Genomic DNA, 24,080 nt, shown 5'->3' with positions numbered 1-24,080 from the left:
AAGTCCTTGGGGAAGGGACTTCATAAATCATGAAGGTTTTGAAATCACATCAAGTGGACTTTTTGTTAAAAAAAAAAAACTACATTATTCTTCATAAAGTACTCATGGAGCACAGCACTCACAAGACAGAAAACAAAGATGCAAACATTCCTATTCCCTAAAACTAAATTGTGGAAGGAATTAAGAGCAATGTTAAGACAGATGGAACTACACTGAGAAAAATCATCCACATGTTAGCTCAGAATATCAGCTGGCTATTTTACATAAGAACAGAGCCTGGAAGTAAAAAGGGAGATGCTTCATATTTTCCATCCCCTTCCCACATAACCTTCAGAGAAGGTCAGGGCCTGGAATAATCCCAGTCTTACTCAGAGTTCACCTCCCAGTTTCACTCTCCCTTCTGCCTCTCTACACTGTGTGTTCTGAGATCCAACTGTCCCCACTGAAAAACACCAAGCCCTGAGTAGAGATACAAGAATCCTGGGAGTAGACATGGCAAAGGCTGGCGCTTTCTATATATTTCAAGGGATTCCAAGTGGCAGCAAAAGCAGGTAGATGGAATTGCAGTAGCACATGGGCACCTGAGAGTTACTCTCTGCACCAGGATAGGTTGGTAAAATCAACTAAGAGCGTTTTTGACAAAGGCGTTCCTTCTTCTCCCTTGGCAATTTCTTTTTTATTTTTTAAAAATTTTTATTGTTTCATTATTCATATGTGCATACAATGTTTGGGTCATTTCTCCCCCCTGCCCCCTCCCTTACCACCCACTCCGCCCCCTCCTTCTCCTCCTGACCCCCTCGATACCCAGCAGAAACTATTTTGCCCTTATCTCTAATTTTGTTGAAGAGATAGTATAAGCAATAATAGGAAGGACCAAGGGGTTTTGCTAGTTGAGATAAGGATAGCTATACAGAGAGTTGACTCACATTGATTTCCTGTGTATGTGTGTTACCTTCTAGGTTAATTCTTTTTGATCTAACCTTTTCTCTAGTTCCTGGTCCCCTTCTCCTATTGGCCTCAGTTGCTTTTAAGGTATCTGCTTTAGTTTTTCTGCATTGAGGGCAACAGATGCTAGCTAATTTTTTAGGTGTCTTACCTATCCTCACCCCTCCCTTGTGTGCTCTCGCTTTATGACTTGAGGGTAAGAGGGAGACTGGATGATTCTGATTCCCATGTGATTTGAATATGCCTTGCTCAGAACACAGAAGTAAACTTTAGAAGGAATTGGAGGTAAAGCAGAAGACAAGTCCTTCCTTTCCTGGGCTGTATCTCTGGGAAAGGGCTCTCCAGGCACACTGATGAGTGAGAACAGGGCCTTGATCATAGTCACACACGAAGTACAGGAAACTCTCACCTTGCCCATCACTCTTGACACTTTTTGCTAAAGTTTTTAAAATTCAATTCAACTAAAAGATTGGAATATAAAGGCCAAAATATGAGCTATAGTGGGATAAAAATGGTTTTGAAATATCTTTGTAAATCAAGCTGAACGCACCGTCAATAAGTATTCTTATTTGGAAAGATATGTTGAGACTAACATTGTAAAATCAGTAACTCACATTTTCTTAAAGAGATACTATTAAAGAGGATTTTAAAAATGGTTAGTTTGATCCATTGCTAGTTAAAGTGGAAATCAGAAAGCAATTTAGCAATATCAAAAGCCTTGAAAATACATAACAGAAATTATAGTCCCACAAATTTATCTAAATAATGTGGTCATGGATGTGCATGGATACGCTACAACGATGTTAATTATAGACTTATTGGTAGTTTCCAACACTGAGTCATTCAGGAAAAGGGCTTTGTTAAACTGTAGTACATCCAAATAATGAAAAACTCTCAGCTGTGAAAACAACACCTATTAACTGATATGGAAACACTTTCATGGAAAATTTTCAAAGACAATGAGAATTTCAAAGAAAATTCCCGTGAAAGACAAGGGTGTCCAAATAACACATAAAGCACCATACCACTTGTCAAATTAGATAGAAATGTAAATATTTACATAGAGAGATATATACATATAGTGTACAAATTAACATATATTAATTTGAGCATCTCTGTGTGTGTGTATATTTATATACACACACATATATACAGTTTATATTTTTCCAAGAAAGAATATTTTAAATTAAAAAAATAATGCATGGTAATTTCTAATCACCAGGCCAAAAATCACTAGGCCAAAACACCACTCATGTCATTTTTGATGTACATTAAATGAAAACTCAATTTTACACCTGCAGAATTTGAGGTTCTCTGAGGGTCCCCATGAAGCTGATGGTGTAAGGGTAAGAATAGAATCCAATTAGGAACAACAATAGGTTATATTTGGGACACCTTGTGTTCTGATTTGCAAACTGGAAAAAAAATATCTAAGACACAGTCATTAGCATCTGTAGTAAGATGATGCTCTTAGGAAAATATAAATTACAGAAATCTCATCATGATTAAATTCCAGGATACTTTCAGTTTGCTTTTGATGTGAAGTTGATGTATGTAAGTAATCTAATCAAGAACCAAATAACAAGAAACATCCCAGAGTTGTCATCATCCATTCAACTCAAACAGAATCCCAAGCATCTTGTGAAGTAGATTTAACGAAGTCTAGATGCATTCTCAGCTAACTACTCTGGGTTACACTTAATCAGAACTGAATAAACAAATGCAGTATTAGTCACACTTGTGCAAGTTATTCCATCCCACTGAAGCCAGAAGTCATTTTCATGTGATCCTGTTTAAACCAGCTAAACATCTGGAAATGTGGAAACTATTCTGTAAAGCACAAGAGGGCCACACACTAGATGCGGCTGAGGTCAGCCCGGGGAGGTTGGATGGAGACAGCTTACTTACAATGAAGCCAAGTTTTTTATAATCCCGTGTGTACATGGACTTGCGTTTCTCCACGCTGCCGCTGCTATTATTAGGTTCAGACTCCGCATCAAAAGCAATTCTTCGAAGTTCAAATATGATATCTCTTTGAGCCTGGAGGAAAAGAAAGGGAGGGAGAAAAAACTGGTTCCATTGTGTGAGGTGACACAGACTCCCTTTTTCCCCAGGGTCTAAATGAATCACTGCATTCAGGCAAAAGAAAAACAGATAAAAGACAAGCAATGTTCTAAGTGTGGACTTTGCAGACTTCTCTTCCTCCTGCCTCTCTCCCTGCTGCTTAGGTTTGGCGCTATTCCACAATTACCCTTGCAGCCAAGTCACTTGGAATGCTGACATCAATTGCTGAGGAAAGTCCTACATGACAGCCCCAAATATGACAGTAGGATTGTGACTGGAGGAGGCTGAGTTAATAGGCCTGGGAGTGGTGTACTGCCTGAAACAAAGCAAGACGCACATAAGGTTGGTGGGCAGTATACGAGTTGAAAGTGATCCGTTACTCACTAAGGAGTGACTTCATGGAAACAAACACAAGATCAAAATAAAAGAAAGAGCCAAAAGGCAGGGACAATCCAAGTGTCCATCCATGGGTGAAAGGATAAACGTGGTCTAGACATCCATTGGGATTTTATTCAGCCTTCAAAAGGAACAGATTTCTGACACGTTACAACAAGGATGAACCTTACAAGACATTATGCTGAGTGAAATAAGCCAAGCACAAAATGCTAAACATTGTCTTATTCCTCTTAATGAGCTTCCTAGTGTAGCTAAACTCACAGAAAAAGACAGCAGAATATTGACTGCCAGGGCAGAGGACAAGGGCAAATGGGGAGTTATTGTGTTAACAGGCACAGGAATTTATTTATTTATTTATTTTTATTTATTTTTTTTATTCATATGTGCATACAATGTTTGGGTCATTTCTCCCCACTTCCCCCAGCCCTTCCTTTACCCCCCCCACACCTTCGATACCCGGAAGAAACTATTTTGCCCTTATCTCTAATTTTGTTAAAGACAGAGTATAAGCAATAATAGGAAGGAACAAGGGTTTTTGCTGGTTGAGATAAGGATAGCTATACAGGGAGTTGACTCACATTAATTTCCTGTGCATGTGTGTTACCTTCTAGGTTAATTCTTTTTGATCTACCCTTTTCTCTAGTTCCTGGTCCCCTTCTCCTATTGGCCTCAGTTGCTTTAAAGTATCTGCTTTAGTTTCTTTGCGTTGAGGGCAACAAATGCTATCTAGTTTTTTATGTGTCTTACCTATCCTCACTCCTCCCTTATGTGCTCTCGCTTTCTCATGTGATCAAAGTTCAATCCCCTTGTGTTTGCCCTTGATCTAATGTCCGCATATGAGGGAGAACATATGATTTTTGGTCTTTTGGGCCAGGCTAACGTCACTCAGAATGATGTTCTTGAATTCCGTCCATTTACCAGCAAATAATAACATTTCATTCTTCTTCATGGCTGCATAAAATTCCATTGTGTATAGATACCACATTTTCTTAATCCATTCGTCAGTGGTGGGGCATCTTGGCTGTTTCCATAACTTGGCTATTGTGAATAGTGCCGCAATAAACATGGGTGTGCAGGCAGGCACAGGAATTTAGCTTTGCAAGATGAAGACTTCTGGAGATGGATGGAAATGTTTCCACAACAACATGAGTGCATTTAATGCTGTGAACTGTACACTTTCAAATAGTTAACATGGTACATTTTAAACAAGAGGAAGAGTTTACAAACGATGAGGGTTGCACCATCTTAATAAGCATTGCTCTCCTTTGCTAGAAGTAGTAAGATGACGGTCTTGTCATCCTAGGATGACCACACCTGGTTTTGCCGAAAGTGTGAAGCATGATCGCTGGCCTCTCCATGCCTCCCCCTCAGTCCTAAATGGAATGGCCTCCTGCCATGGATGGAGTGCAGCAGCAGCCGCTCACTCCGCATGGGTACTTCACATCTGCACTAGATCAGGCTCACACGCCAGTAATGAGTGTTTTCCTTTCCAAAGCTGCAGCGCGGATTAAGTTGAAAATGTGCTACAGCAAGGGCAGGGCTTCCAGCTGTTTTCTCTCCACCCTCACACAGTGAAGTTCCCCAAAAGCCTTCTGGATGGAGACAAAACCTTTCATGAACAACAACCTAGCGGGGAGACCTAGCAGGGAGTCACAGTAAACCACCAACCAACAAAACTGCCGGTCCAGAAATCAGGTATTATGGGGAATCCGCCTTTGGCCCTAATAACTGGAGAATGGAAGTTACTTCCTAACTGTGGAACTGATATCACACAAAGCTCTGAACTCTAAGGCTGTTACCATTGACAGTATGAAGCCAGGAGCCAAGGCCTAGGCCCACGGACTATTGGGAATATTGAGCTCTCTTAGCCAACAAAATAAGAATATGCGTGTGGTCAGGGGCCTAATGGGAGAATCCACTCATTTTATTCTCTGATTGTAGATTCACCTAAATTTTGAAACCATGCCCCTGTGTTCTGAGATGATAATAAAATGATTACAGGATCATCTAAAACTCATGATTTCAGGGTAGCTCAAGAAAAGACTTAATGCCACTTTTTCTCCTAAAGGGCTTTTACTTCATTCAGCAAGCACCCACCTGGTCCTGGGGGTCCATCTTGGTCATCATCCTGTCTTCCAGAAGGTTAAAGGTAAGCACTTGGAGAACGTACAGCTGGTGGGCCATCTCGTTGTTGATGGCTCGCTGCGCTCGGATGACATGCTAGGGAGACAGTTACAAATGACATTTTTAAAAATTAACAAAGAAAGAAAAGGCTGACCACAAAGTTAGCCCTTGCCATTATGCCAAGTAAAACCTCAGCAGTTTTCATTTGGAGGCACAAAGGATGGAGACTGGTAGATCCGCCCTCCAGAAGAAAAGTCAGGGCACATGTGATCTTGGAGTTATCCTTGACAACCCAGAGCCCAGGGATCCAAGAAAAGATCTACTGTGTGCAGGAGGGAGGACGAGGGACACTTTAAGGGAAGATGTGCAGGAAATGAAAGTGTCTGGAAGCAGCTCTGGATTTCTAGAGCAGAAACACTCCTTGAATGCAGCACAGGGACCCACAGTGCCTACCCATCAAAAGCAATTTTGTCATCGCCTTGCCCCAGAATGGTCTCTGCCTGGTGTCCCAACTTCCAAATGGGAAAAGCTTTAGAAGCAGTGCACAAAAGCAATGTGCTCATTCTATTTTCACTAAACTCACTATAAGAACTGTACAAACCCACTACCACCACAGTGCCATGTACAAATGCTAGTGTATTACTTGACTCATCAGTTAAGAGCTAAGTGAAAAATAAAATGCTCTTCCCCATGGAAACAGAACTGGAAGAAGAACAAACGTAAAAGGGACAGCAAGAAGTAGGATACATGGGCCACGGCTCCCACCACGGCCAGGTTTTAAACAAAAATAGAATAGCTGTGGTTCATTCAGCATTCTAGTCAGCATTCTAATATACAATATAACCTCTTTGGAGAGACCTTCACTGTACCTTAAAAATGCCAAACAACCAGCCAGTGCAGTGGTGAAACATCATTCCAATCAATTATTTCAAATGTGCTAGACCCAGGAGGGTCTTCAATCTGAAAGAGCACAATCTCTTTGCACTCTTGGCCCTTGTTGCTGCTGGACTGCTGCAAATTAACTTCTAAAGGATCCTTCAGTAAATGCCAGAGCCCCCTAGGATGGAATCATACGTCAAGACTGGAGAAATCTATGTCTTCAGGATGCTGCATGGATACCCCCCACCTGCCATGCACCTGCTCTCCACAGTCTGTATGCTCTCCATAGTCTACCTGCTTTCCACACATTGGCTGTGAGTACCATATGAAATTAGAGAAGGAGGGAATGGGGGAAGAATTCGGAATAGAAAGAGGAGGAGGGGAGGGGAATGAAATAAGAAGTTACAGAATCAAACTTACGGGAAGGGAAGAAGCTAGACAATGGGATGTGGGGAAAAATCAAACTCTATATCCTTTATTCTTCAGGATACAATGTTAATTTATAGTACCCCTATAAATTAAAAGTATATGGGTATCTGTTTTATTAATAATCCTGAAACTACCTGCCCTCATAGTCGTTGCCAACCTGAAACTTTCAGCCATCAAAGTCTCACAAAAGAAATGCATTGAAACAAAATTGATCATTTTTGTTGTTTTTATCTTTGTTTATTTGTAGTATTGGGGTTTGAATGCAGGGTTTTGTACATCACTGTACAAAGATCCAGCAAACTGATCTTTGACCCAGGGTGGCTGCTGTCATTCCAACCATTAATTTTTCTGGACACCCTGGCCCCAAGTGCCACACCAAAACACAATCAAGACCAAGGGAAGACCTTCTGAATTTATCATTTCTAACCCTTCATTCTTCATACCTTCCTCACCCTGCACAAACACCTTCACTGAATTACACTTTAATAATTAAACGCAGCTTCTCCTGAGGACTAAGATAAAGAATGACTTACTAGGAATCCTCCTTCCCTTTCTACAGAACCAAAGTCAGAGAATGTATTAGGAGGCTTTACCGAGACACACTTCCGATTTCATTTGTGTGTGTGTGTGTGTGTGTGTGTGTGTGTGGTGGGTGCTGTCCTACCAAAGAACTAGGATAGTTAAGCAATGATGTTAATATTGCTTTTATTATTAATTAATTAATATGCTTGTGTGTGCCATGTGTTTCTCATGTTTTCACTTATGGGACCTTACAGAGCCTGGAGAGACTGCTCTCCCAAGCCTAAACCAATTTCAAGAGATAACAAAAGACTCCTTTCATATGCAAACTAGCTGGGGTTCAGGCCACCATGCCCCTGAGCTAATCATCCAGGGCTTCATTCCAGACACAGTCCATGAACCCCAAAGCCCCCTGACGTGGTTCCAAGTGGCCAATCCCAAACCTGCTTAGCCAGCTTCTCTGGCCTCAAGCATTCCTTGTCCAGAAAACCACAATAAAGGCTCTTCTGGCTCTCCGCTGCCTACCCTCACCCCATGCTTCCCGTGTGGCCCCCTCTTTGGGGGAATTATAAATAATAAGCTTTTCCTTTCAGTGGCAGTAGCCTTTTGATCTGTTGGCTTCACCACACCTGAGTAATAATAAAAGTTACATTTTAAACTCTGTGTGTGTGTGTGTGAATTTTAAGATTGCTTCACTCTTTCAAATCACATTATCAGATTTTTTTTTTTCTTTTCTGTAAGCAGCAAACCTGCTTCCATCCAGCACCTGGTAAAGTCAAGTAGCTGGGAAGGCCTCAGGAAATCTTGCTGTTTAGTTCATTTCTAAACATTCAACCTGACATTTAGGACTTCCTTTTCATCCAGGTTTATGGTCATTTTTGCTTGCAGTGGAAGAGCAGTTCCCATGCACATCTTCCCTTCCTCATTCTTGCAATGGGGTCAAGAAAATGAAGACCAAAATTCCAGGACTTCTCTCAGGACCTGATACGTTTCCAGGTAGCTTCTTCATTAAAAAGAGTAAAAGCTCCTATTGGTGAGCTTTTTAAACTATTGAGCTCCTAATTTCCTTCCCTGCAAAGCTAACTCTGTGCTGTGAAATAAACCTGCCTTGTTGAGAGGGGTCCAGCCTGGCTGCCCAAACCTATCACCTTTACTTCCCATAACAGGTCCAGACTCACCCCTCCAGTCATATGAAGAGGGTTCCAGAGGGAAAGCATTATTTATTCCAACCCCCAAAGTATACTTTGGGTGTGCTTAACTACAGCATTGAGTCTCAACAAACACACACTGCAGCCACAGAGGAGACTCTTAAGTGTACCAGGCTATTCCTCCCCAGCACCACTTGGTACTCACTGTTAGAATGATGTAGCGCAGTTGCTTCTGAGCCAAAATATTCGCCATTTCCTGTGGAAGAAAAAACACACCCACAAGAAGACTTTGGTTAGGAAGACCCATTTCCACATGGCCAAGAATGACTATCCTGGGGTGTGCTTCGTGACTGTATATCAGCAGTATTTCTTAGCAAATTATAAACTCCAAAAGGCAGTACTATTCAAATTATTTTTTGGATGTTCCATTGGATTATAAAAGCCAAGCCCAAAAACAAAAGAAGGAAATTATTTTTGTTTTTTCCTGTAGGAATTTCTTCCTTCTAGAAAAAGGTGAGTGTGAAATAAAAATCAGACTCTCCAAAAGAAAGCAATGGTTCTCATTAGAAAGATGCATCGCTTTTTATTAGTCTATCTGTGTGCAGAAAGCTTTGACCAGACAATACATGCCTACTGCAAGGACAACCTAACATGAGAAAATTGTCACTTTAATGATCCAAATCACCTAAAAACCAGTTCATCTTAATCTGTGCAAAACCAGGGAGTGAGGAGCACACACCCCAGGGCTAGAAAGTGAGCTATGCAAGCAAACCCAGTGGGGTTTTGGTGAAAAACAGACATCTAGGCAGATGGAGTTCACTGATCAGCCTCATGTCTGCAGGTGGCGCTCTGGCATTTCCTGACTGGTAAAGAGGATTTGGGGGTTAATTTTATTAAATAAAATGATTCTCAGAATTTCTTTAAGAATACTGACAAGTAGTGGTGTATATTTTCAAAAAGTAAAAATACTGCTCATATTCATGAAGACACTAGAATGTTGCTTTTTGCTAGGAAGTATTTTTAGTGTTACAATACTTATTGAGTAGAGAAGAAACTAAGATAAAAGAAAAAAATGCAACCATGAATTCAATTGAGACTAAAATAAATTCGCAGAAAGCCAGGAGAACCAACAACACAAGGAGAGGAGCTACAAGAGGACATACAGACAGGGTGGACAGGAACAGTATGGGAGTGCAGAGCCCATCTATTTAGGCTGACAAAGGAAACGTGGGTGACTTACAGTCAGAGGACAATCAAGGATGTCAACATTGCTCTCTACATCAACCTAAGGGTGCCATCGCGACCACAGAAAGGAAAGCAAACAGGAGAGAAGAAGGGATGGAAATTCAGAGCACTCTGTTAGAACCTGGCAGCTTTAATGTACCGCCCATCAACCCACTCCTTAGGGAAGGCAATTCTAAACACTGTCAGGTGATTCTAAAGGACTAGTTGACCTTGAAGTCGAAATCCTATACTAGGTCCTCTTCCCTGATCTTGAAGAAAACAAGAAAGCAAGGGCAAGGACATCTTCAGAAACATGCTAGATGGTCACCCAGAATACTAGCCCTTCCCTAACGTGAGGAAGCAGGGCTTTCTTCCCCAGCTGAAGAAAAGATCACTGGCTCCTTTGGCTTGTTTTTATTTTGCTTTGGTTTTCTTGGGCCAGATAACAAAACAAAAGGCCAAAGGGTCCTATTGCTCTTTTAATTTTTTTATATATGCTATAAATTTATTTTGCACAATGAAAATACTGCCTAATAGTCACAAAAAAAGAAACTAAAAGAATATTTTTCTCTGTGCTTATATTTTACCTATCAGTTGATAAGATTTTAAAGTCAGAAGGGATAATATATTTTCAACACCTACTAGAATAAAATTATTAATTATGTGCTTACAATATTGACCTTCTGCTTAAGATGATAGGCTCCTCAGAGACACAATGTCTTATCATTCTTTGTAGGCATGGAGCCTAGCTTAGAGCAGACAAAAATGGATGATCAAAGAACAATGAATATTTTACACTACCCTCCTAAGAAACAGAAGCTCAGTCAGAGAGAAAAGAGAAATAACCTTTATCCGCATCATGGATATTTGTCTAATATTAAGGAATTGTGTGAGTAAATGCGAGAACCCACAGAGAATATCTTACAACATTAAAATGATATAAACATATAGCTATAAATATGGATCTAGATATACCAACATGGAAAGATGGCTATACATATTTTTAATTTTAAAAGCAGTCATACATGTAGTATACCTAGCTTTCATGAAAAAAATGAGGCAAGTAGGAGAGTATCTGCATAGAACAAAGCAGGATGCAGTGCCATGACAGTACAGACCCACCGGGGTCTCTGTCTGGGAAAACAAGGAGGGAATCTTTCAAACTTCTTTCTATCGAATCTGTCCTTTCTGATTTTTCTACCAAGTTTTTAAATTAAGTTTTTAATTAATGCTTATGAAAGCCATAAATATTTGTGGAGATATCTAGAAGGCATCTTGCCAACAAATTTTCCCTTTTAAAATAGTAAACCAATGCAAGTAATTGCAAGGAAAAGGACCCATCTTCACAACTAACAGCCACCTTTTCCCCCCATGAAACCAGCTCACATCTTCCCTTCAGGTGTGCAGGGAAAGGGAGAAGCCCACATCCCAGAGACATGGGAAGGTAGGGCCCTCACCTGAGGGAAGGAGGCCAAGCAGAAATAAAGTATAGGTGCCTGTCCTCTTCCAAACTCTCTTTATACATTCGAAAAATAAAGAAAATCCAGATAATGGAGTCCTAACACATGTGTTTGGCCTAAAGTCAGAAAGAGAAGTTGAAATAGAAGTATTTGATTGAAGTAGAATTGGTCCAGTGTCCTAAGGCTTAAAAGGAGTAACCAAATAAAAAAGGTGTTCTGTAAATCCAGTAGGTAAACAGAAAAGGGTGTCTTTAACTATGATATATTGTAGGAACATTTATAAATGTTTATTCCCAGCACAATGATAACAACAATAATAATTAAAAAATCTAACTGGAGTAAGAAAATGGGCCTGTTGTTCTACAGGCTCCAGGGAGGTGTTTATTTGGCAAGTACAGGAGAACTGTATGGGTGACACTTGCTAGACTGAAATTCAATGGGATTCTTTGCAGGTAAACGCAAGAACAAGGTTTTCTGGTTCTTACAACATCAGTGATCTGGTCAAGTTCTTTTCTCCTTTGGAATCTCAATTTCCTCATTTGTAAAATAGAAATAATACAGCATTCTCTTAATATGGGAAATAAATGAAATAGCAAAATATAAAACATTGAACACAATGCCTGAAATATGGCAATCTCTTCATAATACTCTCATTGATGGCAGAGTTTGGCAAATTATCCTATTTGCAAAGAAATTCAGAACTTTAAATTTTTCAGAACAAATGTTGATAGCAGTATCAGTTTCAAATTTATCCCAGCTAAGATATTTATTCACTTATAAGATAAAGTCCAGACAAAGTTATATACCCTCAGCCACTAATATAATCTACGTTCAACCCAGGAAGAGCATAATTAGCTCTATCATCTGCTTACAAGTTTCCATTGACCTTGGAAAAGAATAGCAAACTAGTGTTTTTGCATGATGAACTTGCAATCATTTTTAACACTCAACTCATTCAAAAAATTAATTAAACTCCTTTTGCTCTGATAAACAAGTCTTAAATTCAATGGTCTACAAAGTCAACAGCAATTTCTACTACAATTTGCTACTTTGTAGCTATTTTTATTTCAAAAACTAATTAGTAACTGGGCACTGGTGCCTCATGCCTATAATCCTAGCTACTCAGGAGGCAGAGATCAGGAGGATCGCAGTTGGAAGCCAGCCTGGGCAGGTAGTTCTCGAAATGCTATCTCAAAAAAACCTATCACAAAAAAAGGGCTGGTGCAGTGGTTCAAGGTATAGGCCCTGAGTTCAAGTCCCAGTACTACAAAACAAACAAACAAACAAACAACAAAAACCTCAAATTAGTCTTATATTTTGTAAATTTCTGCTGCTTTCTATCTACATACATACATGTATTTATATATATGTATATATATAACCTTAGTTGGATTATTTTCTGAAATGGTTATTAGACTACTCTTTGTAGTTGTTTATCACTATTATAGCAATAGCTAATCTATGTCCTGTCCAACCAGTATTGCATAATTTTTTTAAAAAGTTGATTCACAGAATCCAAACCTAATGTTACATTAGTTTCCATTATATTTCCATTGTTATCAATATCCTGAAGTTGGTACAGATTGACACTTGCTTGCCTATTTGTCAACGACCATGAGACTCTATTTCAATAAATTAACAGTAGTGTTTGGTACAAAGTAAGATGCAAAATATCATGCATCCATCTCACTCATGGCTAGATTCAGAGATCCAAGGCAAACCATACTCCATGGGCAGACATGAACTCACATTTCCTATCATGTAACCTGCTGTTCCACAGGGAAAGGAAACTCCCAAGAGTTCAGATCACACTGCAGTCTTCCTAACCCTACACTTTACTGCTCAGCTGCTATGTGGTTTTCCCGGATGTCCTTTATTTGGCCAGTGGAGGGACCATGATCCTCCAGTGCTCAGTGAAAGCTGCTGGGTAATTTCTTAGGCTACCTGAGAATTAATATTCATGAAATATTTAGATACAAATGTCAAAGGAGCTGCCTTGTCCATGATTCCACCTCAGATGTGGAAAGCCACCTTTGAAAATCCAGTCTGGGTAATAGTTTCCCCAGACTGGAAGAGACCAGGCAACTCTTGCCAGCTCAATCAAAGACCAAATCATATGATAGGGAACTATAAAATGTCACCAGTCACTATGCAAACATAACCAGTAGTAATGAACAAGTGGAAAACCTCACAGTTAGTCACTGAGACTAAAATCGTAGGAAGAAAAAAGTAGAATAAGATTCTTGACATAGCATTCAGTAGCAGGATCGTTTCCTAAATTCAGAAATAACTCCCTGGTGGTTATCATGGCGCTCCCCAGGAGCGTCTCATAGTTCTACCCAGGTGTGGCCAGGGTGACATATTACATGTTATGTTGATTTTTAAAAAAAAAACGAATGGATTTTGAGGTATGAGTTAAATTCTAAAACAGCAAAATTCTACTTCTTCTATATCCCCCTTTATCATGGTTCATTCCCTAGTTGAAAAAAGACCCAAAGAATCCTTAGACCAAGAAGAGTCAAATGGGTACATTTGAGAGGCTCCCTCCTCTTGCACAGAGAAGTGGAAAGGACGACTTGGTCCTCCCAGCCACATCCACACATGACAGAAGACTGCCACCAAGCAAAGAGCCCCTGTGACATATGAACCCAGTGATCTCTACCTACAGCAATCTGTGTGTCCTCTGCCCCATCCATCAACATTTTCCCTGGGCAAAGCATGACACTTGGGTGGAAAATGGGGTCTACACTTTCTTTACCAGAATGAATGCTGCAAGCCCACGGGGGCTCCCAGCTCAGATCCCACCATAGCAGTAAATGTTTCCATCTTGTATTGCTCTGAGCTTCTTCAGCAAATGGCATTCAGGAAAGGGCTCTCTTGTCTCAATACTTCTCGTGTTTTTCCACCAGAAGTTACAGGCTTACCAGCCTTCACCTACACCCCACTCACACCCCACCCTGGTGAAATGGCAGGACACGGCTGCTACAGAGTTGCCCACAGAGCTCCCCAGAGGAGAAGGAGAGGGCATCTTCTGCAGAAAGACACCCCACCCCTGGACACAGCCTTACAACTAAAGAAATGCAATTTACCTGCCTCCGCTCATCTGGGGCCTTTAGGAAAAGTGCATTAATTACAGCGATGGTATAGGTTTGGATTTCTTGATCTGTCCTGTAAAGATACAGAAGAACACAGAAAGTCAGAAAAGGTTAGCCTGAGTCAGACCATGCTGAGGACAAACATCACACACACACACACACACACACTATTCCCACAAGTAAGAGGGAAAGGCCAAGCCCAGGAAATGCGTTCAGCACTGAGAATGTACTTCGTCCATTACGGGGCTGGAAACACAGTTGGTGAGCAATTGCTATGACTAGTTGCTGAGTGACAACCACCCAGAAATACATGCAGCCAGTGGCTGGCTCCTACTTCTCTGCTATTGGGATTGAAAGCATGAACCCAGGGGATGTCGATGTTGTTGCTGACATCGTCGTCGTCATCATAGGAGTAGTAGTGTGTAATTTTCTGTCTGAAGCATGCTATGGAGAGAGTAGTTGTGGAACATCCACATTCTCGGGCTTACTTCAAGGAAACAGCTTTGTCTCCATGGCTATATTACATATTCTAAAAATCTATTTCTAAGTAAAAACTTCTTAATAGCAAGAAGAATATTTATTTGATTGATTTGATTTTCACTGGCAGTAAATGAGAAATTCCAGATGAAGCAAAGAGCTAAGGTAAGATGCAGAATACACGGTAAATATGACGGACCCAGGGCAGAAACAAAGAGTGGCCCAGGAGCTACAGCAAGGGCTAATTTATCACACTGATTAGAGAGAGGGAGAGCCAATAACACAGTCTTTAACAGGCAGGCTGCTTATGTGGCCTTGGACATGGTTCATGGGTATGTCTAAGATACAGTTTACTTATCTGTCACACGGGGTAAGAACATACTTTTTTCCCAGAGTAAGTGTGAGAAGGATAAATTGAGATACTTCATATAAAATCTTTCGCATGGTGCTTAGAAAATAATAAAATGCCCCTCTTTGGTGAAGTGGATTATGAATAAACACGTGTGCCCTTGAGATTCAGAAAGAAAGATGCAGACTTGACACATTTCACATTCACTGACAGGTGAAACTGATTTTTTTTTTCTTTTTGGCAGTACTGAGACTTGAACTCAGGGCCTCATACTTCCTAGATAGGCACTCTATCACTTGAGACACTCCACCAGTCCTTGGAACTTATCTTAGTTCCAGAGAGGTTACACATAAAATCACCATTCTGGAGAATGAGCTAATATTCACGAAAGCTACAATCCATGGCTTTTTTTATTTAATTTTAAATTCTGATCATCCTCCTGCATCCATGTGAAGTGAACATCTAATGCACTTTGGTAGTTTGTATTACAAACACAACAGTTAACATTTTCAGTGTATTGAGACTTACTGATATTCCTATGCCCTGACACTCTGCACCAACCCAAACGGACCAATGAGATTTCCTCTTGAGAATTCACAAATCTGACTTCAGAGACAAGGGTTGGAGTCATTGGTAGCAGGTCATGCTGGTGCCAGAGGAAAGAGGCCTGAGGCCTCTGGAGGCCATCGTTTCCTTCCCAAAGCATAGCTACTTAAGTCATTTTGGGTTCTACAAGGTAGCCTCAATATCCTTCCAAAAACACTCCCTTTCCTGTGTAAGGGAGCGCATGTGTTTGTTGTACCTGCAACTCCAAATACATTAATACATCAATCAGCATTACACAATGGAGTCCTTCGCCATCAGAAGCGGTCTTACTAGTTACCTAAGGGTGGAGAGAAGGGAAAAGCTCCAAAGACCATATGCTGTTAGGGCAGCTGTCTAACTTCCACAATATAACTCAAACTTCTAGGAAGAAATGCACACATTATATTACAAAATACAAAAGAAGACAGTCATTATAACCACGTGAGTCTCATCAAGGAAAAACCCTGTTTTTAAAATTTCCTAGTTAAAAATGCCTAGCATAAAATGTCTAATTCTATAAATATACCTGATATCATGGAAAATATTATATAGTTAGGAACAGTCTCTATAGAGAACTTAGGAGAACAAATTATTCCATTATGTTTTATGAAAAGTAAAACTCTATGAATATCCATAGAAATTCATCAAAGTTGAGCATTTCCAAAGGGGCAGGCACTGGGGACAGAACAGTGCCAAGAATAAACATAGAAATCATTGGGGATGGGGAACAGGGGAAGTCACCTTGCCATATCAGTGTGATGAGGGACAAGACTGGTACATAGGTTTGGTTATATTCTTTTTTGCAGCCAGGTATGGTGGTGCATGTCTATATGCAGAGATCAGAGGATTAGGTTCAAGGCCAGCCCAGGCAAAAAGTGAGACCTCCATCTCAACAAACAAGCTGGGCATGGTGGCTCATGTAATCCCAACTACTCAGGAGGCATAGGGAGGAGGATCGAGGTCTGAGGTAGGCCTGAGCAAAAACTGCAAGACCCTATCTGAAAAATTACTAAAAGTTAAAAAAAGGGTGAGGGCATGACTGAAGTGGTAGAGCACTTCCCTGGAAAGTGTTGGGTCCTGAATTTAAACCCCAGTACCCACAGAGTTAAAAAATATATTAATACAGATTCTTTTTGTACATTTAATTGAACCAATACAAAACATTTCCCAGGGTATTGTTGTTGTCTCCCTGAAGCACACACACACACACACACACACACACACACATATACACCCAGGGTGACTTAGTACTTAGTATGCTTACCCTTGAAGATGAGGAATGAGTTGGCCAATAGTGATCTCTTGTGCCACCTTCTGGTAGAGGTCATGGCTATTGAGCACCATGGACTCCAAAATGGCCAAGGACCGCTGCAGAATTGAGATGTCTATGGCCGACTTGTTCACAAAACTTGCTATCTGAAAATCCAAGTATGACACAAGTGACTGCTCAGTGAAAGCAGAGGTGAGAAGCAGAAACAGGAACAAATAAAGTAAGTCAGGAACTCAGTGAGGAAAACCAGATATACAGGATGCAACAAATAACAACACAACAAGAAATGCAGTCAACAATGACAATTTGTGACATCATTACAAAATATAATTCATCCTCTTTATTCATTCAATGATAGTCAAACGTCTCCTTAGGAAACATCTTCAAAGAATTATTAACCTGGTTTTCTCTGGGTGATTCTTCTGAATTTAAGCTTTAAAGGCTAGACTATTTTAAAACAAACAAGGAAAGAATTCCTGTGTTTCTCTGAGACAGCAATTTCAACAGACACTACTGGCCACTCTCCTCCCATCCCCAGGCTATTCCTTCATCCACATGACCCAGGACTTTTACATTCTTATTCTGTGCCTGCTGCATTCTCAAGGGACTCACACAAATCACACTTGTTGACACAATTCGATTGGCATATTTCCAGTCTGGCCACTCTTTTGGCTATTCCTAAATAAAAAATTATTTCCCCTGTTCTTCCAATTTCATATGGTTAAAATAAATTCTTCTCTTCTCTCCCAAATGTAGCAAACAGGAAATCATTTGAATTAACAGTGCTAAAAGTTAAAGCAGTATTTTCAGCTCTAAAATGTACTCCCCAAAGAATTAATCACAAATATAATAAATCACTTTGTAAAAGGGAAGTAAAAATGGATATAGTAATAGATTACTGGATCACAGCAATCCGAACACATGGGTATCACAAAGGTTTTATTTTAGAGACCTCATTAAAAGCTATTGTTGTCTATTGACAACTCAATTAAAAAAAGGTCATGATTGTATCAATGTAATGACTGCTTCTTAAAGGCTAAACGACTTGATTCCATGACAAGTAAACACTTGCTGCTTCCCTCTGTCAACACCAATTTCTCCCTTTCCGCTGTCTCATGGACCCCTTCTGTGGCCACCTCCATTGCTGTATATGATGAAATGCACCCACGGCCACTTCCAGTCAACCTCTTAGTGTTCAGTTCATCGCCTCCCTGGTGAAAGTAGGGCTGGATATCAGATCCCCACACCCGCCTGCCCCAGCTTCATCTGGATCTCAGGAGATGGCAAAAAAATGGAGATGTGCAGTCAGTCACATGAGGACTTTCCACTCCACAAAGCTATTGTTTTATAACACATACTACAGGAAATGAATGAGAATGTGAAGATCCTTAAAGTCTGTTTTAGCTCCACTCTCACTAACGTGTTTACTGTCCCTGGCAAAAGCACCAGTCGTCATCCTCACATCTGCTCCAATTTAACAAATCCACCATGTGAAGTCCACTTTTCTTTCTTTAAGGCCATGCTTGTTTGACAAAAACCCAATTGCCTTCATGCTGTGTTCATGGTTTTAATGTTAAGTGAGGCCCTTGCTAAGCTGAATATAAATTCCTGGACGTCCCCAACCCTCCATCACTCTTCATTGTCCCAATCTTACTTCTTGACACTGGTGTTAGCGATTGGAGGAGCTCATAAGGAAGTTCATTGGCAATACTTCTGTACTATTTTTGATGGTGCTGGGGTTTGAACTTAGGGCCTTACACTTGCTAGGCAGGTGTTCTTACCTCTTGAGCCACTCTACCAGTCCTTTTTTTGTGATGGGCTTTTTTCAAGATAGGGTCTCTTGAACTATCAGCCCAGGCTGGCTTTGAGCCTTCATCTCTGCTTCTTGAGTAGCTAGGATTACAGGCGTGAGTCACTGGCATCCAGCCAAGTGCTTATTCTTGGCAACTAAAAAGCTACCTCCATTTGAATATTCCAACAAAGCTTAAAATTAAATGGCACAAAGAACAGTGTCATTGCCTTCTTACCCTATCCTCCCCCCGCCAGGATTTTCCAAGTATCCATAATCATGAGTAGTTAATATTCCCAGCTCCCTGGCTTCCATCCCCATGAACACACTTCAGACGTCTCCTTTTTGACACATGTTTAGTGTGTACACATAACTCTGGCCAACTCATTCTTGGCTTCCCCAAAAACCACCTTCTTCTGTTTTTTCATGCTTAATTTTCCATTGAATGGAAATTTACTCCTACTTCCAGAACACATTTTTCACAATAATTCCTTTCTCAAAATATTCAGTAAGTACTCTCAATGTTTTCTGATATGAAGTACACCTTTTAATGGGCCTTAAAGTTCTTTACAAATCATTAACTCTTGCCTGCTCCCAGTGGGCTGATTCAATCTGTTAAAATCATTTGTGGTCTTTGCTTTAATTCAGGGATATTTATCTCCCACATACATATTTCATTTTCGTTTGCCATTTTTCTATAATTCTCTCCCATGAAACTAAGCTTTTACTTTCATGAAAGTATTCTTTAGCCAGGCATGGTGGCTCACATCTGTAATCTCAGCAACACGGGAGGCAGAGATTGAAAGGATCACAGTTAGAGACACCATCTCAACCAACAAGTCAGGAGTGGTGGTCCATGCCTATAATCTCAGTTATCTGGAGGTATAGATAGCTGCTATCTTGGTACCAGGCTAGTTCTGGGCAAAAATGTGAGGCCCTATTTAAAAAATAAGGCAAAAAGGGTGGGTGCTGAAGTTGTGGTTCAAGTGATAGCGTACCTGCCTAGCAAGTGTAAGGCCTGACTTCAAACCCCAGTATCAAAAAAAACCAAAAAGTCTTCTTAGACTTGTTTTGTATTAATTCATCTCTCCCTGGACATTTAGTACCAATCATTTCAGCAATCCTAACACATGCTACCTAGCGAGCATTTTGTATAACACAGAGAGCTGAGAGCCAGCCCCGTGAACAGTGAGTGCTTAATTCATTCGAGTACCCTGCACAATTTTGGAGTAGATAGCAGACATTTTTCAAGACCAGCTTTTTTCTCTTGTCTTTCTGTGGTTTTAACCAGGCACTTAAATGGCTCAATGCTTAACCAAGGCATCAGGGCTGATGTAAGTGAATGCAATGACTACCTTCCTCAAGGGAACTAGACGCAAACTTCCTCTTATTAGTGAATGTACAAACATCCTCTGTGCCTAGTTGAAAAATTATACATCAGAGTCCAGTAACAGAAGGTTACCGGTTGTCTGGATAAATTTTAATGTCCTTTTCCCCTCAGAATCGACAAGGATTCCATTTGCCTTTCAACTTCTCCCCACTTGGTCACTGCCTAAAGCAGGCACAGCATGGCCTGTGAAGGTAGGTCTGTATCCCAAGAAGAGGTCAGAGACATTAGCAATGTTCTCCTCATGCTGCTCACTCACATAAAATGTTACCCAAATCACACAGAGGAATATATTTAGGTAAAACTTTTAAAAAGCTAAGAGCATCACAGTGCATGAACTAATGGTGCAATAAACACTTCTCAGAATCTCTTAGACTTTTGTATGCCATCAAAACTGAAAAGAACGTGGAAAGCATGCATCCACTCTGTGATAATTTAAAGGATCTGGACAGAGACTCATAAATCTCCCCAAATTATAGGAGGCAAAAATTGCTGAGTCTCTAAAGTGAATGGTGGATGTTTGTCTAGCACTGAAAACATCTGTCGGTGAGCCAGGTCCTCGACAGAGCTAAGGTCTCCAGAGCCCACACATGAAAACTTCCTTCCAACAGAAGGCACTGATGTTATGCTTGGCTAGAGGAAAATGAACTAATAACACAGAAAGTCCTATTTCTTTCCTTTCTTTCTCTCCATGTCTTCCTACCCTTTCCCTAAGTAGCCAAGTCTTTAAAAATGACCGCATTCTATCTCAGCATCAAGGAGTTCCAAGTTTCAGATTGTTTATGCAATGATGCTATTTATTACAGACACAATTTATAAACTGGATCCTAGACACACACAGAACAAAGATAAAGTAATAGAAAAGCAGAAAGGGCTTGGTAGGGAAGAAAATATTTCTCCAAAGTGATATGAATTTAGCATTAATAGAAGTCAGCTCAGACCACAGAAAGAGGCATCTTTTGTCAGTGTGTTTCCTAGTTGATTTTTGTTGAGATAAAGCTCCATTTAAAAGTAGTTGCTCACATACAATCCTGGTTGTCAGAGTGCTGAAATTGGTCCAGCTAATGAATAAAAAAGTTACCCTTCCAAAAAAAACTTAAGTAATTTTCTGATGACTATTTTTCAAATTCACAGAAGAGATCTCTAAGTGACGATGCAAAGGGAATGGAATATATGAAATGTTGCCTTTTAAAAAGCAATTTTTAAAATTTAAACTGCCAGGTTGTTGGTCTTGCTTCCTTGGATTTAATATGATTTTTAAAATTTAACAGCAATGAATGAAAACCATTTTCTTAAGTAGTTAGAAAACAAAATTATTAGGGCTGGCTCAAGTGGTAAAGTGTCTGCCTAGCAAGCATGAGGCCAGAAGTTCAAATCCAGTACCCCCCAAAAAATATGAAAACTGAATTATTGTCATTCTCTCTACCCAGCATGTTTTAAAGAAACATGGTTTTGTGATTCCTTTCTACTTACCCACCAAAATTTTACTTAAAATATATTCAAATACAGTATCACTTCATACCTTCTCTTTTTCAACTTCTATGTTTTGGTTTTTTTTAAAACACGTCTAGAAAATGTCATTCCCACATTTGGCAGAAATGTATGTGGGCCTCATTTTATGCCAGGCTCTGAGGATAAGGTCATGGTGCCATGTTTCCCAGCCTAGACTCAGGCACTATTGGGACAGTAACATGAACAAAACTTCACACAAGTGGGAGAAGAGTGGCATAGAGACAGTCACGAGATTGGAGGGGAAAAGAGAACAGCTGCATTGGAGAGAGAGCTGAGCAAACAAAGCCCCTAGGTATCTCTGCAGCTCTGGGAAAACACAGGTGCAGCTGACAGAGAAACAGCCCTGGCTTATGTGACACCACTCACCATGACTTCATCAATCTCCATGAGTCACCTTGTCCTGGCCTCTCAACCATGGGTGACAAGACTTAGCTGCTCTGTTTGGAAGGGATCACTAATGCCAGTGACACCACACCATCAGGTCAAGGAATTTATGTTCAAGACACCGTTTTTGTTACTTTTTACCACAAGAGAGATTTAGTAAGAGATAAATAAACCCATTTGGATGTAGGAGAGAAAAGCCTTCTATAAATTCAGAAAGAGTTAAAATATTTATTAAGGATAAAAATTCACAAAACCCAGGATCTTCAGGTTTGGACTTGCTTCTCTAGAACTTCCCATGGAATGACAGAATAAAGCAATCACTTCCTGTTTTCGTAATCTGCTCACATTCCCTCCCACCATCAAATAAACGTGCTTTCTAACTTGGCGGAATTTCTTTGGCTTTCACATCTACAATAGTTTACTTTCTCTTTAGCAATTCATATCACTGACAAATAGGGCAAAAAGAGACCTCCTTTCGTATTTATGCTTCCTTATGGCTCCGTTTTCTTGTCTTCATGGACTTACATAAAAAGAAGATCCAGAGGTAAATCTGCTTATCTTATCTTACCTTATCTTAAATAAATGTGCAACACTATGCAGACAAAGAACCTGTGAAGCCTTCATCCCCAACACCCTCATTCAACAGATTAGGGCTCTCCTCTGCCCTTCAAAGAAGCATTTCCCTAAAACGCTGACAAAACGCAAATGGAAAAACAGTTAACTTCACTCGACAGATACCATTCCAAGCCAAGTAATCAAGGCAGAATTGCCATAAGGAAGACTCAAGCCATCACCTAACTGTGAGAGGATCCACAGAGGAGGGCACATCATGACTTCTGTAGAATTCTTACCCCAAATGTGTGATCTTTCTTAATTTAACCATGAGGGAAATACAGGACATACACAAATCAGAGGATATTCTATGAAATAATCAATCAGAATTCATCAAAAGTATGAAAGTCATGAGTGATAGGGAAAAACTGAGGAACTGACACAGGTTTGGGAGCACTGAGACATGACAACTAAATTCTATGTGTGGATCCTTAACCACAGAGACATCAGTAGAAAATCTGGTGAAGAGCTGGAGGTATTCTCAGGTGTTAGAGCACCTGCTTACCAAGCACAAAGCCCTACCAAACCCAGCACTTAGAGGAGGGAGGAAGGAAGGAAGAAGGAAGGAAGGAAGGAAGGAATGAAGGAAGGAAGGAAGGAAACAGCTGGTGAAATCAAATAAAGGTATTGTACCAGTGCTAACTTAGTTTTGATAACCGGAAAACCATGCAAAATGTCAGCATTAGGGGATGTTAGATGAAGAGAATATAGGACCATTCTATATTACTTTGGGCAACTTTTCTTTAAGCCTCCCATTATTTCAAAATAAATGGCTTAAAGTTTACCTGACCCTTATTGGACCTTACTTTGGTTTTCCAGCATTTGTGCAGTTTCACTGAAACTCTTTATTTTAAATAACCTTTCCCAGGAATCTACTTTGACAAATTTATGAACCCCTAACATCTCTACATAATAGCAGAGAGAATAAAATGTCAATAAATTATTTTACAAATGCAAAGAAAGTAAAAGTTGTTAAATTAATAAGTAACAGTCAACTGTGATTTAATGCTGCATCCAAAGAGTAAAGACCAGGACCACTTATTCCTTGTCAGAAGAATGGAAACAGAATTGAAAATGTGTGTACGTGTTTTGATTAGCATCAACTACATCAGAACCACCTGCATCTACCCAATTGTCTTCCAAAGGAATAAACAGTCAAACTGGTTAACGCAGGAGACATTTATTGCACCATGATTACAAGTAAGCCTGACCCTCTGCCTAACACGCATGGACCCAGACCCACAGCCTCCTTCTCTTATGTCCTTAATTGAAACCTAGAAATGTAGGACATCGGGAGCATCCTTTGCCTCTTTCTCTATTTCTGAAGGACAGTAGGAACTCGGCTGAGGTCTTGATCTACAGCCATGCACTTGTACAGTTATTAAAAACATGACTCATTGTTTTCTCCTCAACTCTGGGTTCTCACACACAA

The 24,080-nt window shown here is 40.2% G+C and overlaps 1 protein-coding gene across 8 annotated transcripts in view; it reads right to left on the bottom strand.

The window, feature by feature from the left end:
• Elmo1 (engulfment and cell motility 1) overlaps positions 1–24,080 on the bottom strand; it is a 532,930-nt gene that overhangs the window by 325,333 nt on the left and 183,517 nt on the right. For 7 of the 8 annotated variants that reach the window (XM_074065278.1, XM_074065279.1, XM_074065281.1 and 4 more), the window contains 6 exons: positions 16,959–17,110; positions 14,278–14,356; positions 9,745–9,789; positions 8,710–8,760; positions 5,503–5,625; positions 2,854–2,985 (listed from right to left, as the gene is read on the bottom strand). In XM_074065278.1, coding sequence (XP_073921379.1) covers positions 2,854–2,985; positions 5,503–5,625; positions 8,710–8,760; positions 9,745–9,789; positions 14,278–14,356; positions 16,959–17,110 — 582 coding nt within the window. The remainder of the gene's footprint in view (positions 1–2,853; positions 2,986–5,502; positions 5,626–8,709; positions 8,761–9,744; positions 9,790–14,277; positions 14,357–16,958; positions 17,111–24,080) is intronic. The other variant, XM_020158561.2, reaches the window with a different exon arrangement.

Source organism: Castor canadensis, chromosome 2, assembly GCF_047511655.1.
Source record: "Castor canadensis chromosome 2, mCasCan1.hap1v2, whole genome shotgun sequence".
In the NCBI taxonomy this organism is placed as follows: Eukaryota; Metazoa; Chordata; class Mammalia; order Rodentia; family Castoridae; genus Castor; species Castor canadensis.
This window is presented reverse-complemented; position numbering and strand designations above follow the sequence as displayed.